This window comes from Saccoglossus kowalevskii, chromosome 22, assembly GCF_978046115.1.
Source record: "Saccoglossus kowalevskii chromosome 22, keSacKowa6.1, whole genome shotgun sequence".
In the NCBI taxonomy this organism is placed as follows: Eukaryota; Metazoa; Hemichordata; class Enteropneusta; family Harrimaniidae; genus Saccoglossus; species Saccoglossus kowalevskii.
Window position 1 is genome coordinate 8,361,296 of NC_140662.1, and position 17,607 is coordinate 8,378,902.

A 17,607-nucleotide genomic window follows, 5' to 3' on the forward strand; every position below is an offset into this window, starting at 1 on the left:
TTTTTCGCACGTTTCAGTTTCAGTGATTGTTCAGACTTTCCATTGAATTCTTGTTTAAATTTAATTTACGATAACTTCAGCGCTGGATAAGAATAACGGAGATCAGCTGGTTGTCCACATTAGCAATGTCCCTCTAGGATTAAATTGCCCATGAATTTCCGACGTGTGCAGATTTCAGAATATTTAGATCGTAGTAATAATTTGGGGAAGTGTGAGTGCATCTCACTTGACAATGAATTATAAAATAAATATTTCACATATACATTTCTGCTTTACCTGGAATAATTGCCTAAATATTTGTTTTAATTGTAAAATATATATATTTAAATATAAGGTGGAAGTGTCTGACATTGACATGGACATGGACTCCTGCACATTTTTATTCCTTCAGAGGTGCATTCTATTCTTATTAGTATTACTAAAAAAAGCATGTTTTTTCTATATTAAAGTGTGCCAAAACAAACAGATTTTCCTTTCCAGTGATTGAGGGTAGGCTTTAGTATATGCACAAATAGCAGTTCTTATCAAAATATTCTTCCATATTTTTTTTATGCCACATGGAAACGTTGTTTTTGTAATACCGATAACCCCTTTCTCTGTCCCATTCTCTCTCCTTCCGTGTATTCCAGGGATTTTTTATGATTGTTTTATGCCAAATGGGAATGTTGTTTTTGTAATAATAACAACCCCTTTCTCTGACCCATCCTCTCTCCTTCATCGTATTCTAGGGATGAAAACAAACAATCTGATTTGGGATGCCAGCTGTGTAATCAGCGCTGCATCTAAGTATGAATTATTCACTGCCTAGTGTGGGAATACACGTAGCACCAAATGCACACTTCCTATGGGTCATTGCAATGTATAAAACCAGTGGTAATTATATTGACATAGTGCGTCTCATTTCCATCAGACTTGGTGCTCATTGGATCATACCAAACTATATATTCACTACATTTGTAGCTTCTCAACCTCACCAGTTTCATCTCGTCACCCCAAATTGACCCCAAATCTAATTTCCATTTCATTACCTGTTTTAATACAAAAATGAATGAATCGGTTTCAAGAAGCAATAAATAATCAGCCATAATGGAAAGTGTAACGATTTCTGATATTAGTAGGGTATTGGTGATTAATAAAATTTATTGTTAATTTATTAATTGCAATTCCATCAAATTTCCAAAGCCTTTTAAATTAGTAGTCAATATGTAAATAAATTTTGATTTTTATTGTCCAATATTTGTATTAACCAAGTTATTATCCTTTTCAGATATTGAATAATTGATCAATAAATATTAAACTGTATTAAACTGACAGGTCCTAGATGGATTCTGTGCCACCATGCATTTGATCTTTGCAATAGAAGTAGTCATTGTAAAGTGCTTGAATTAATTCAAAAGATAACATTCATTGCTAACGATGTGGAAGCGTATTCATGAACTTTCAATCGAGATAATCACTAGATAAATTGGTCTAATATTTCACGCTGTTTCTTAGTGTTTATCGACCGTGGAAAATGTATTTGATGTCACTGATGAATACATTGTTCAATGTGTCGTTTATCCTGTCAAATCAGCTAATTACTTGTACCATGCATGACCTTTAAAGGTCATGTAACTAGGTATTTTCTGGGGGGGGGGGGGGGGAGAGGCTCATCGATGCTAATTTTCGCTTTTCAAAGCTGCAAGCAGAAGTTCAAAAATCAGTCTAAAATGGCAAAGATGATACTGCCAGGTAGTGCATGTCCTTTAGGGGTCTTGCATAGGTATACTAAACTTAACACACTGATATCTGAAAACAGTACTACTGTAAAATCTGTATTAGAAGCTATGGCTTCTATTAAAATGGTACAATGCAACACAGGGGATGTGGCTTCTATTAGAGCATCTATACATATGAGAAATGACGAATTTTTGGTTCTCAATTGCTCAAAAAGAATGGGAACGACTTACATTAGAGATGCAGCTTCTAATACAGATTTTACGGTATTTGAAGTCACGATTTCAAAATGACATGTATAGCCAGGCGATGAATAAATATTCATACACACTTCGTAGCAAATAAATTTTACCCACGTGTAGGCTATTTTTACCATTTGCATATGGCACATGGTCGTCGTGCAGCGCGTGTTCAAATTTCATGTAAATAAACAATATATTTTACATGCGTTGTGTACATCGCTATGAATCCCATATCGAACAGGACGCGGCGCGACGACCCCGCCCTTTTAGAGCCCAGATGATTTTTATGAGATTTGTTGTGAAGTACAATTAGATTCTCTATAGTCCATGGGGGTAATAGGTAAGAGGTAGCTAATGTATTAGACAGGGTACCATAGGGAGCATTGTTGCACCAACAAATAAAAAGTTCAGGAACTCAATCAAGTGTTGATTTAAAGTGAATACATAATCGCATGCAATGAACATACAATGTAGATCACATGAAATTTAGAAATGTACGATGACCGTACTGTAAATCTCCCAATTGAATTGAGGCTAATTAAGATAATACTAAACGAACTTTGGGATTTACGATAGGAATCGTTACAATAAGACATTCCACTTGGTAATATGCAATACATTGACATCAAGGAATTACAGGTGCGCATACAAAGTGTGTAGAAAGTAATCTGAGATAGTGAATCCTTTTCTCTTCGTCTTTGTAGTATCAGCGCTTCAAACATGTATTCATCAGGGATTACGAAATCTTAATCAGCAGAGTTTTTGATTTCTTTTCAACAAGATTTTCATCTCGGGTAAATGGACTTTCATATCACTCCTGTGAATCAATCTTTTCTCTCCTGACTGGCTTTACATTATCACAGACATGCAGCATGAATGTGGTTTTAATTTGCGAGTTTCTCCTGAACTAGGTAACATTGGGGTACATGCAATGCCCGTTAGCGATTTCTAGCATCGACTTTTGATAAATTAAAATTTATAGCTAATGAGATTATTGAGGTAATGAAAAAGGAAGGTAAAATGATGTTAGTATAGAAACATACTGTATCACTATTTTATTTTTTAATCATCCAAAAGCTCCACAGACTGGAAATTAAGGACCTGTGATTGTACATTATGCTGAAATATACTATACATGTATTTATTACTGTAAATGCATTTATTATTCACTGGGTTTTAATTTTGCTATTTTTTGTTGAACAAGTAAAACATGCTAAATTACATTTTTGTAAATCCATGTAGAATAACAATAGAACTCATTGTTTCCCCTGCCATGTTCATGAACTTAAAATCCTGCTAAATTACATCAAAATAATGAAATTAAATCCTAGTGAAAAAAAAAGTGATTTTACAGTATACATTGTACATGTACACATGTACTATTAATCAGCTTTCCTGTTTTTACTTGCTGAAGAAAAAATGTTGAGAAAAACAAACAGCATGACAATGTTCCGTGATAATACTGTAGAAGGAACAATTTCACTTGGTTTGAATGTTAGCTCTTTCACAGTTATACCACAGCTAATAATTAATCCTTCAACAGTAATGCCATTAAGAGTACCGGTAGTAATGAATTGTCTTTATCTGTGAATCTTATTTTTTCAGCACCAGTTCCCTCTTTTCATCACAAATTCACAAAATAGTCCTGTTCATAGTCTGTTGACTCCAAAATTAAGCTTCATTTCCAGAAAGATTGAAGAATATAATGTATAAGGAAAAAATGCAGAAAAATTTGGGTGAAAAGTTCAAGGTCCCCCCCCCCCATCCACATCCACATCCACCATAGGAATACATACCCATTCTGTTACAGGTGAATGCACTGCCAGATGAATGTTTAATTGAAAGGCAAATTGAGGAATTATGAGACATCATCAGATATCAGTGTAAATGATGTCATCATTCTGTGTTTCACTGAAAATGATGTCATCATTATTTGTGTTTTAGTGCACATGGTGTCATCGTTATTGTGTTTTAGTACAAATGATGTCATTATTTGTGCTTTGGTGCAAATGATGTCATCGTTATTGTGTGTTTTAGTGTAAATGATGTCAGCATTATTTGTGTTTTAGTGCAAATGACGTCATTATTTGTGTTTTAGTGCAAATGGTGTCATCATTTGTGTTTTAGTGCAAATGATGTCATCATTATTTGTGTTTTAGTGCAAATGGTGTCATCATTATTGTGTGTTTTAGTACAAATAATGTCATTATTTGTGTTTTAGTGCAAATGGTGTCATCATTATTGTGTGTTTTAGTACCAATGACGTCATCATTATTTGTGTTTTAGTGCAAATGGTGTCATCATGTTTCAGTGTAAATGATGTCGTCATGTTTCAGTGCAATTGGTATCATTAGGTTTTATTGTGTGTTTTAGTACAAATGATGTCATCATTTGTGTTTTAGTGCAAATGGTGTCATCGTTATTGTGTGTTTTAGTACAAATGATGTCATTATTTGTGTTTTAGTGCAAATGATGTCATCATTATTTGTGTTTCAGTGCAAATGATGTCATCATGTTTCAGTGTAAATGATGTCGTCATGTTTCAGTGCAAACGGTATCATTAGGTTTTAGTGCAAATGTTTCAGTGATATTTAGGTAAAATTACAGTTTCAATGAAAATTATGTCATTAATATTTGTGTTTCAGTGCAAACAATATCATTAGGTTTTATTGTGTGTTTTAGTACAAATGATGTCATCATTTGTGTTTCAGTGCAAATGATGTCTGTTCTTGTCTTTCATAACCGGAAGTTGGGCTTCATTAATAATCTTAGACATAGATCATTTAATTCTTCAATCACAGACATAAATCCAAACATTTTATCTATTATGTATGTGTTGCAACTCTCTCCATGTATACATTATATTTCGCTCTCAGCGTTTCTTTCACTCTCATTCACGTAATGTGGAAAATGAAAAGTTCCATTTGCAAACAAATACTCTTACATGATAACGCAAAGTTGGCTGATTGTTGTGAGTGCTTTTTAGTTGAGCTCCATGGAAACACATCAAGACATTGATTGGCAGGAAATCTCAACCTTTCATGTGTGCATGCAGTCACTCAATGAATTTGATTTTTTTGCTGATGAAATTAAATCTACATGTAGAGTGTTTATTGGTTATCCCACTTGTAACCGACAATCTGCATACATGTAGAGTGTTTATTGGTTATCCCACTTGTAACCGACAATCTGCATACATGTAGAGTGTTTATTGGTTATCCCACTTGTAACCGACAATCTGCATACATGTAGAGTGTTTATTGGTTATCCCACTTGTAACCGACAATCTGCATACATGTAGAGTGTTTATTGGTTATCCCACTTGTAACCGACAATCTGCATACATGTAGAGTGTTTATTGGTTATCCCACTTGTAACCGACAATCTGCATACATGTAGAGTGTTTATTGGTTATCCCACTTGTAACCGACAATCTGCATACATGTAGAGTGTTTATTGGTTATCCCACTTGTAACCGACAATCTGCATACATGTAGAGTGTTTATTGGTTATCCCACTTGTAACCGACAATCTGCATACATGTAGAGTGTTTATTGGTTATCCCACTTGTAACCGACAATCTGCATACATGTAGAGTGTTTATTGGTTATCCCACTTGTAACCGACAATCTGCATACATGTAGAGTGTTTATTGGTTATCCCACTTGTAACTGACAATCTGCATACATGTAGAGTGTTTATTGGTTATCCCACATGTAACTGACAATCTGCATACATGTAGAGTGTTTATTGGTTATCCCACTTGTAACCGACAATCTGCATACATGTAGAGTGTTTATTGGTTATCCCACTTGTAACCGACAATCTGCATACATGTAGAGTGTTTATTGGTTATCCCACTTGTAACCGACAATCTGCATACATGTAGAGTGTTTATTGGTTATCCCACTTGTAACCGACAATCTGCATACATGTAGAGTGTTTATTGGTTATCCCACTTGTAACCGACAATCTGCATACATGTAGAGTGTTTATTGGTTATCCCACTTGTAACCGACAATCTGCATACATGTAGAGTGTTTATTGGTTATCCCACATGTAACTGACAATCTGCATACATGTAGAGTGTTTATTGGTTATCCCACTTGTAACCGACAATCTGCATACATGTAGAGTGTTTATTGGTTATCCCACTTGTAACCGACAATCTGCATACATGTAGAGTGTTTATTGGTTATCCCACTTGTAACCGACAATCTGCATACATGTAGAGTGTTTATTGGTTATCCCACTTGTAACCGACAATCTGCATACATGTAGAGTGTTTATTGGTTATCCCACTTGTAACCGACAATCTGCATACATGTAGAGTGTTTATTGGTTATCCCACATGTAACTGACAATCTGCATACATGTAGAGTGTTTATTGGTTATCCCACTTGTAACCGACAATCTGCATACATGTAGAGTGTTTATTGGTTATCCCACTTGTAACCGACAATCTGCATACATGTAGAGTGTTTATTGGTTATCCCACTTGTAACCGACAATCTGCATACATGTAGAGTGTTTATTGGTTATCCCACTTGTAACCGACAATCTGCATACATGTAGAGTGTTTATTGGTTATCCCACTTGTAACCGACAATCTGCATACATGTAGAGTGTTTATTGGTTATCCCACATGTAACTGACAATCTGCATACATGTAGAGTGTTTATTGGTTATCCCACTTGTAACCGACAATCTGCATACATGTAGAGTGTTTATTGGTTATCCCACTTGTAACCGACAATCTGCATACATGTAGAGTGTTTATTGGTTATCCCACTTGTAACCGACAATCTGCATACATGTAGAGTGTTTATTGGTTATCCCACTTGTAACCGACAATCTGCATACATGTAGAGTGTTTATTGGTTATCCCACTTGTAACCGACAATCTGCATACATGTAGAGTGTTTATTGGTTATCCCACATGTAACTGACAATCTGCATACATGTAGAGTGTTTATTGGTTATCCCACTTGTAACCGACAATCTGCATACATGTAGAGTGTTTATTGGTTATCCCACTTGTAACCGACAATCTGCATACATGTAGAGTGTTTATTGGTTATCCCACTTGTAACCGACAATCTGCATACATGTAGAGTGTTTATTGGTTATCCCACTTGTAACCGACAATCTGCATACATGTAGAGTGTTTATTGGTTATCCCACTTGTAACCGACAATCTGCATACATGTAGAGTGTTTATTGGTTATCCCACATGTAACTGACAATCTGCATACATGTAGAGTGTTTATTGGTTATCCCACTTGTAACCGACAATCTGCATACATGTAGAGTGTTTATTGGTTATCCCACTTGTAACCGACAATCTGCATACATGTAGAGTGTTTATTGGTTATCCCACATGTAACTGACAATCTGCATACATGTAGAGTGTTTATTGGTTATCCCACTTGTAACCGACAATCTGCATACATGTAGAGTGTTTATTGGTTATCCCACTTGTAACCGACAATCTGCATACATGTAGAGTGTTTATTGGTTATCCCACTTGTAACCGACAATCTGCATACATGTAGAGTGTTTATTGGTTATCCCACATGTAACTGACAATCTGCATACATGTAGAGTGTTTATTGGTTATCCCACTTGTAACCGACAATCTGCATACATGTGGAGTGTTTATTGGTTATCCCACTTGTAACCGACAATCTGCATACATGTAGAGTGTTTATTGGTTATCCCACATGTAACTGACAATCTGCATACATGTAGAGTGTTTATTGGTTATCCCACATGTAACTGACAATCTGCATACATGTAGAGTGTTTATTGGTTATCCCACTTGTAACCGACAATCTGCATACATGTAGAGTGTTTATTGGTTATCCCACTTGTAACCGACAATCTGCATACATGTAGAGTGTTTATTGGTTATCCCACATGTAACTGACAATCTGCATACATGTAGAGTGTTTATTGGTTATCCCACTTGTAACCGACAATCTGCATACATGTAGAGTGTTTATTGGTTATCCCACTTGTAACCGACAATCTGCATACATGTAGAGTGTTTATTGGTTATCCCACATGTAACTGACAATCTGCATACATGTAGAGTGTTTATTGGTTATCCCACTTGTAACCGACAATCTGCATACATGTAGAGTGTTTATTGGTTATCCCACTTGTAACCGACAATCTGCATACATGTAGAGTGTTTATTGGTTATCCCACTTGTAACCGACAATCTGCATACATGTAGAGTGTTTATTGGTTATCCCACATGTAACTGACAATCTGCATACATGTAGAGTGTTTATTGGTTATCCCACTTGTAACCGACAATCTGCATACATGTGGAGTGTTTATTGGTTATCCCACTTGTAACCGACAATCTGCATACATGTAGAGTGTTTATTGGTTATCCCACATGTAACTGACAATCTGCATACATGTAGAGTGTTTATTGGTTATCCCACATGTAACTGACAATCTGCATACATGTAGAGTGTTTATTGGTTATCCCACTTGTAACCGACAATCTGCATACATGTAGAGTGTTTATTGGTTATCCCACTTGTAACCGACAATCTGCATACATGTAGAGTGTTTATTGGTTATCCCACTTGTAACCGACAATCTGCATACATGTGGAGTGTTTATTGGTTATCCCACTTGTAACCGACAATCTGCATACATGTAGAGTGTTTATTGGTTATCCCACATGTAACTGACAATCTGCATACATGTAGAGTGTTTATTGGTTATCCCACATGTAACTGACAATCTGCATACATGTAGAGTGTTTATTGGTTATCCCACTTGTAACCGACAATCTGCATACATGTAGAGTGTTTATTGGTTATCCCACTTGTAACCGACAATCTGCATACATGTGTCATCTGCATTGTCATTATTGCATAATAACAAGTTCTAATTGGATTTTTTTTAATTCTTTGAATGAAATTGTCAACTTCTTTCACCATCTACAAAATCATTTTGTAGTCTGCTCTGTAGTCTGTAGTCTCCCACATGAAATGCTGATAAAAATTAACAATCTTTTTGATCAAAAGCTAAAAGCAATATCTGAAACTGTTCATATTGCCCAAAATGTTGATGAAATTTAGTGAAAATTTTCCAAAATGTAAAAATATTTGCACTGAACTTTTGGCGGGATGAATATCTTGTAACTCAAAGGGTAAACATTTTTGAACTCCAATGTCAACTTTTGTAACCTCTACGAAAATAAACTAGTATAATGAATGTCTACTAGGAACTTTAGGTGTTAAAAAGTTATCATGTCAATGTTCTTTTTGACTCCCGTGTGCGAAGCACAAAAGGGAGTCTTTGCAGTTACCCTGTCTGTATGTCTGTATGTATGTATGTATGTCACTTTTTTTGTTCCACCGTTATCTCAAGAACCACCAATCAAATTTTCGTGAAACTTGGTACATAGATGCTCTGGGATGATGCGCAGAGTTGATTAGGTTTTGGTAAAAATCTATGAATATTAATTACCTAATTTGCATGATAATTAGCTGATTTTTAGCTGTTCCAAGACTGTTCCACTGATATCTGAAGAACCACTCATTGGATTTTGATGAAACTTGGCACATGGATGCTCTGAACTAGTGCGCAGATTTGATTAGTTTTGGGTAAAAATCTATGAATATTAATTACCTAATTTGAATGATAATTAACTGATTTCAAGCTGTTCCATGACTGTTCCACTGATATTTGAAGAACCACTCATTGGATTTTGATGAAACTTGGCACATGGATGCTCTGAACCAATACACAGATTTGATTAGTTTGGGGTAAAAATCTATGAATATTAATTACCTAATTTGCATGATAATTAACTGATTTTAAGCTGTTCTATGACTGTTTCACTGATTTTTGAAGAACCACTCATTGGATTTCAATGAAACTTGGCACATGGATGCTCTGAACTAATGCGCAGATTTGATTATTTTTGGGTAAAAATCTGTTAATATTATTAATTACCTAATTTACATAATGATTAATCAATTTTCGGCTTTTCCACTGATATCTCAAGTACTAATCATAACATGTCAATAAAACTTGGTACATATATGTCATATGACACTGCACAGACCTGATAGTTTTTAGGGTAATATCAGTACATACTAATTACCTAATTTGCATAATTAATTAATTTTCAGCTTTTGATATTTCAAGTAGTAATGATCATGTTTCAATGAAACTTGGTACATAGTTACTTGAGGACTGTGCAGAGACCTAATTAGTTTTTGGGTAAATATTTGTGCATATTAATCACCTCATTAGCATAATTAGTTAATTTTCAGCTTTTCACCTGATATCTCAAGTACTAATCATCACATTTCAATGATACTTGCGACATAGATATTCTAGGACTGTGACAGATTAATTTTGGGATAAATAATTGTGTCTATTAATTACCTAATTTGCATAATTAGTTAATTTTTTGCTGTTCTATGGCTGTTGCACTGATGTCTAAAAGCCACTCATTGGATTTTAAAGAGTACTCATCACATTTCAATGAACCTAGGACTATACACCATATTAGTTTTTGGTAAATATTTATGTTTCTTAATCACCTAATTAATATAATTAATTAATACTGATATCTCAAGTATTGATTATCACATTTGAATAAAACTTGGTACATAAGTGCTCTAGGACAATAGACAGTCTGATTAATTTTGGGTTAAAATTAGCATAATAATTAATATTATTTTGGTTCTAATCACATTTCAATGAAACTTGGTACATTGTGCATACCTTATTAGTTTTACACTTAAATCTGTTCATATTAGTTACCTAATTTGCATAATTAGTTTTCTGCGTTTCCATCAACATCTCAAGTTCAAGTAATTTTGAATTAATTTTTAATGTGTCTCCAATACTCTCTCAGCACACGGGAGTTCTTTCTAAGCTTTCTTTGATTAACCCTTTTGATTGCCAAAGTCAATGTTTCGTCTCCTTTTATACGAAACTCGCATAATTTTTTCAAATTTGTCGCAAAATTTTGATTAAGACCTGCTAAGCTAATGAGAAGTTTTTCCCTGTTTGGTTCAAAATATTTTTAAATACCCATGCCCACAAATAATTCACAATATAATGATAAAGTATCAAGAATGTTCCAAATCATAGGGATGGACCATTCAAATATGGGAGAGGGCTCAGAACCCACCTGGATTTCAGATGGTTCATCCCCCTATTAAAGCCACATGTCACGTTTCATTCTGTAGTGACAATAATTTGGATTTGTTCTATGCACGGAATTTGATGAGTAATTTATATGGGACCTCACTCAGAATGTTAATTACCCATATGTATGTACAGATTCCTTTGTCAGGAATTGTAGCCATGCGGTTACATTTGTATAGTATTTATCATTGGCATTCTCATACATGTATTCCATACACAGTGTTTATTAGAAGCATTTGTAAGCACATACAGTACTGCAGTTTTATTTCTTTAACATATGGCTGATAAATTGTCGATTGCGTGTACTTCCATCCAATCTGTTGGCTATCGTTGCTATGCCACGGACATGTATAATAATATACCTTATTATACATTTTTTCCTTCCAATGGGAATGCCGAAATCCAAAAAGTTTAGAACAGAATCAGCGAACTTCTTTGTGTGGAGTCTGGTCAAACCCCGGTGGTAGCCATGTTTGTTTTTTATTATTAGATGATGCTTACGCGCGTACTCATTCCATATTTGGAATTCACATTTCCTAATATGGTAGAATGAAAATACCCAGAGCAATACAGCAAAATTACGGCACGTTGTAACTTATGGTGTTACGTTGAGAGATATGTAATAATAATATTTATTGTCGCAACACGTAGTAAAAGTGTAGACAGTGAGGTCTCAGAGGTTAAGGAAATGAACAAGTACTTACAGTAAATTAAGGGAAAAAAAGAAGATAACCTACGAACATTATTTATGTATCCAATGAATGCTGGTCATCAGTGGTGTCGTATAATAAAGAACGCAGTAAATAAACGTTTGTTGGTTTTGCTGTTAATAATGAGGCTAGAAAAATAAAGGAAGCTATAAGCATTCTGCTATGTTGACATTTAATCAAAATTAATAAGTGATTCGTCTATTTAATAATCATTTTAATTCCAATTTTAATTGAATTTATTTGTCCAATCTGAATGTCTGTAAACAGAGATAGATCACTAAAATTGGGGGAAACACATTCAAGCCTCTCTTGTCTTGTTTACCACATGTGTCGAGTCAAACTAAAATAAAAACATCTGATTGTTTTCATGCTACGTACGTGTGCTGTATATACTCAATTGCGATTGATGGATCCACATTACGTACTATGCAATTAACTGCGTATGTACGTGCATGACTATATAGATTATGTAATCAATCGTTCACTTAAATTGTAAAGATTACGAGAAGCATGCAAGTAACGATCTACGAAGCCCAATCTCCTCTCCTTTGGCGGTAATTTTCACCCCACGGCGGTTTAATATCCATAAACATTTAACCTTTGACTCAAGCTGCATACAACAAATGCCGTTGTTCAATATTGATTCATGTGGCCGCAGACTCGTTTTCCCTTTGAGTTTCTAGTAAATTAATTGTAAATATATATTTTTTTTATTTTCAACAGCTCCAAGTAAAGGTGTGACCAGTCCTGTCTCTGACGATAATGGTGGAAAAATACCCAGTGATGTGAGTGTTCAATAATAGCTTTACCCTTACCCACAAAATATATGTTTTTAACAATTTTTATTTGGTTCAAATTTAACAAGAAAAATACATTAGTAATGCAAAATATTGCACAAAAATTTTGGCAGAAAAATAATGATGAAGATTAATTAACAAAATATATCCAGAATTTCTTCTGTGTACATGTACTTCAAGATAATGGGGTTGTCAACGTTGTCTGAACATAAGCAGTTACACAGATACCTATACCTTAATTAACCAACCCTCCTGAGGTTCTGGAATGCATTCGTTGATCTGTCTGGGTTGCTCTAGTAACTACTTACATGTACTTGACTAATGTCATGCGAAGACTTGTTCTCATTGCAAATTTTTTTACATCTTAGAATCTATTGTATGAACAGTATCGCGTGAATTAGAAGGCGAATAGGTTTAAGTGTGTTAAAACTGTGAGGCATTATCACTTAGTAATGTCTAGGCACTTAACTGTTTACACTTCACCAACCATGATGCCGCAGGCTGTCATACACCCTACATGTTTAGTTTCAAATAACTGTTCTGTCACGTCTGCATAGTCTAGTCATCAAATGTTTTGTGGGTTTTTTTGTAAAATTAAGTTTTAATCCATTGGCTTCATTGCTCAATTAAGTTTGAAATGTTTTTTATACATGAAGTATGAACTTAGTTGACACCATTTTGTGGCTGGCCTAGAAATGCCATCACATAAATGTATCATGAGAGGTCATTAAACTTATGTGTTGCAGTATAGAACAAATATCTTCAAAGGATTATGTGAAAAAAAAAACGTCTTTGTTTTTTAAATGACAGTGGAGGAAAAATAGAATTAAGATTAAAACTAAATCATTAAACTTATTAAGATGGTTAATTTTATGCCCTGAAACTTAGAAAAGTATGTGTTTCCAAGTAACCACAAATTTTGTATGCCAACTCAGTATCTTTTCATGGACAAGCTGCAAAATGGCCACTGGAGGGTGCTCACTTCCTGTTTCTTGTTGCATGCTGGGCAAATTCTTTACAGCCCATACATGTACATCGCCATGCATTGAAATTTCATTTGCAAAATTCAAATGTGTAATAGTGTGGACCAACATGCCAAGCAGCATCTTGTTGAAAAAAAACCAAGGGCTTAAAAAAATAAAAACATGACAAAATGAAAAATTATATCTACAAATGTACATACATAGCCTCATTTTTTTTTTCAATCTTACCAGAAACACACTACCGTAAAATCTGTATTTGAAGCAGCATTCCTAATAAAAGCCGCATCCATTCATTTTAAATTATTGAGAACTGAAAAATCACAATTCCTCATATGTGTAGATGTTCTAATAGAAGCAACATCCCCTCTGTTGCATTGTACCATTTTAATAGAAACCGCTGTTTCTATTACAGATTTCACAGTATTTATTTTAGTTGGTCTTAGATAGAAACAAATAATATATCCGCTCTAATATGTAAATTCAGAAATTGCTTCTATGGTTTTCTTGCCCTGTAATGTACTTCAACATAATGTGATGCAGTGTTTACATATCTCATCGGGACAAAGCTAGAACACAGCTAATTTTACTACTTTGTAGTAACTTATTGAGCTAACATTTGTTTAAAGGTGTTGCTTCAATTGATTGTCAAGTTCAGAATCACATATCACTAACTTTCACTTATCCATCTGTAATTTGGGAATTATGTAAAAAAAAATTTGATTCATGTCTCGTTTTGTTTTTTTGGGTTCCCTTTTACCCATTGACAATTTCAATTAGGTATATCTCATTTTAATATTAAGTACTGTAAAGGGGTTAATTATTCACTGGGTTTTAATTTTGCTTATTTTGCTGACTGTAAAATAAGCTAAACTCAAACCCAGTGAATATGTAAAATTTAGCATAGAACACATTATCTGAATGATAAAACAGTGAATTTGAAAACCACTGAATATGCCTGAAATGGTAAATCAGCGAAATTTAAACCCAATGAAAATTAGTCATTTTACAGTATTTATGGCAATTAGTGGTTAGCTTATAATCATTTCACTATTTTTTTTTTTGAACTCCGACATTGTACATGTATTACTAGTAAAGACTTCATATTATAGCTATAAATTGTTTCCGTTTGATTATTTAAACGTGTTCAGGGATAAGTTTTTGATGAAAGCAACTGTAACTTTATGTCTTCATGCCCGCAATGTATGTTGACAGCCTGATCGAGGTACAACTTTTTCGTGATTACCCGTACTCTGTAAATTCACATATACATGTATTATCTCTTGAAGAAATTAATGCTGTCTTCAGTATTGTGCACACATCAACAGATCAGTTGATTTCTACACGCATTGTATTTTGACGTGTGTATCCATTTTTTCTGTATCAATCACATTTGGCCGAATTTTTGTATGGGAATTATCTTTTTATAGAATTATTGTGGTTGGCAATAGAAAAATGATTATATTTGCTGACTGCAGCAAGAAATGTGATCAGACAAGCGTACTTATCCAGCATCCACTTATAAGTCTTCTCATTCACGTGCTCAACCAGCTGTCGTATCATTAAACTAATGAAAACAGTAATTGCCAGGAATCAATAATTGACACAGACGATTATTATATTGAGAATAGCTAGGATCTTGTCTCCTGCACTCCTGTCTGACATTGAATAACCTTTGTATTGAGTCCTCTGTGGCACTATTCTTAGGGTGGAGCTACGTCAAATAACGTTCTATGTTGTTATGACGCGCACCACTGTTCCATGTATTTCTATGGGGTCTGTGCGAGCTGCCGTGGAATACCTGTCGAAGAGCCGGTAAAAACGGCCAAAATCAAGAAAACAGGACAAATTCAACTTTGATGTAATTCTGAGCAACCAAATTTATATATGTTATACATATAGGGGTAATCTTGTTACACTGTTCTGGAGTGTCTTAACAACTATCCCAAAGTACATTTTTCTGAGAGTTTTCGTCCCTTGTTTTCACCGTTGCCAAGCGGTGAGATTGCCCGGATGTCCGCCTCGAGAATACTCTTTATGGTTGGTGTGCGAACACTTATTGTTCGGTATTATAAAATAAGTTTTTGAGGGCATTCACCTTTATTTAACCCAATATGCCCATTGATATATCCACATTTCATTGTCATCAAGTTTTAATCAAAATCGGTTATTAATATCAAGTTCTGTCATTTGGGTACAGAATTAATGTTATAAATGTCAGAAAGTAGGACAAAAAGTCTGGCGGGGAAGCCCGTCGGTTGGTGACATGTTCTGTCTGATATGATGCGGCAATCAACACATTCAACACTGCATTGACTAGTCAATTGGAATCTTCTCTATAGACTTGAAGTCCTATTGTTGGTAGAAAATGGAAACTTATTCATCAATTTTGTTTTGAAATGTTGTGCTCCCAGTAGTGGGTGAATGACTTTTGTTCGGCTTCAACAAAAGTTGGTTTAATTACTGTCTTGTATAGTTCTCTACAAATTTTGGTCAAAATTATAAATACTTTTAATCCAATACGTGTCATGTCAGCAGTCAGCGTTCTCCCCAGAGTGTTATAGAGTAGGGCCCCCTAGTTCAGTAATGTTGGATAAAAAATAGAACTCAATTCTCAAAATGCCAAATAAACGAATATATGTGTTTCCAGTAAGGCCAGTAAAAAAAAACTCTCCGTTTCTAGTTTCATGGAAATTTTAAAATTTAAAGGCGGCGAGGCGATTTTTTTTTTTTTTTTTTTTTGAATACTGAGCTAAAATAGGGGGAAATTTGAGACAAGTGCGAGTACAAGTGCATTTTGGAATGCTTTAGAAGGAAAGAAAAACATTCGAGGCGCATAGTTCAAAATGATTGTTTTCTCAGCCTAACCATGCAAATTTATTTTCTATCCAAAACTTATTTGTGGCCAAATGTAAAATAGTGCAAATTACACAAGATACGTGTATAAATAAGGCTTTAATAATTTATTATCCAGAAAATTGGATAAGTTGGGAAGACTTTTCTGTAAACATCATTAAACGTGGGTTTCTTAAAGTGGGGGAGCTGTCAAGTACCCATGCGTCAGATTGCCATAATGTGTCATTGTTTACAAACAAGCGTCTACCCATGAGCCTTTGCGTTTTTAGTGTGTGTTATCGTCGCTTGGGACTCGATTCCCGCGTGCATGTGACGGCCCTCCCGCTTTAAGTAAATGATGTCTGATGAAGAAAAAGAAATTAAATTTGACGTGTTCACCTGTTTTTGAGAATTTTTATATTATATTTATATGCTTTGCTCTGACCATGATAAAATAGAGACGATTAAAATATTGACTGTACATTCTTTAAAAGTTGATAAAAAGTTCTTGATATTTCTTATCAAGTTGTTTCATATTTTCGAGATAGTTTCAAGGTCAATATTAAATTTGGGAAAAACTATTCTTAAAAAGGAATTAAATCTGCTCAGGAATTGCACTCTGAATTAAAAAAAAAATTATTGTTATGCAAATTAGCTTTAGCGACTGTGAAATATTTTATTTTAGGTAGAATTAATTTTCACTGAAAAGACATTATGGATGTTTTGTATGTAAATTATTTTCACTGATTTTGACAAGTTGAATGTGTAAAGTATAGGAAAAAAGATATATTGCTGGATTTTATTTTCACTGAATCATTCCTTCAGCGAAAAATTAATTGCAAGCGAAAATAAAGTATTATACAGTATTTGCCCCAGGGAGATCTCTCTGACAGTTAAAAATTTTCTTTTGATCTAAAATCAGATCACTGAAAAATTTAAAAAAAATTTAAAAGATTTGCTTTCCAAATATTGTCAGTGGAAAAAAATTTCTTCGAATCAGTATTTTATATTAGCCGTAGTTCACTCTTATTAATATCTGCAAATTACTATTTTTACCATGAATTACAATACACATAGAAATGTTTTTTGTTTGAAAAGAAAAATAAACCAGAAAAAACAAACAAAATTATAT

General features: G+C 34.3%; 1 protein-coding gene across 3 annotated transcripts in view; it reads left to right on the forward strand.

The window, feature by feature from the left end:
• The window catches only part of LOC102801058 (cyclin-dependent kinase 14-like), a 103,349-nt gene that overhangs the window by 17,792 nt on the left and 67,950 nt on the right, over positions 1-17,607 (forward strand). For all 3 annotated transcript variants that reach the window (XM_085496017.1, XM_085496018.1, XM_085496019.1), the window contains exon 3: positions 12,587-12,648. In XM_085496017.1, the coding sequence (XP_085352143.1) occupies positions 12,587-12,648 (62 nt within the window). The remainder of the gene's footprint in view (positions 1-12,586; positions 12,649-17,607) is intronic.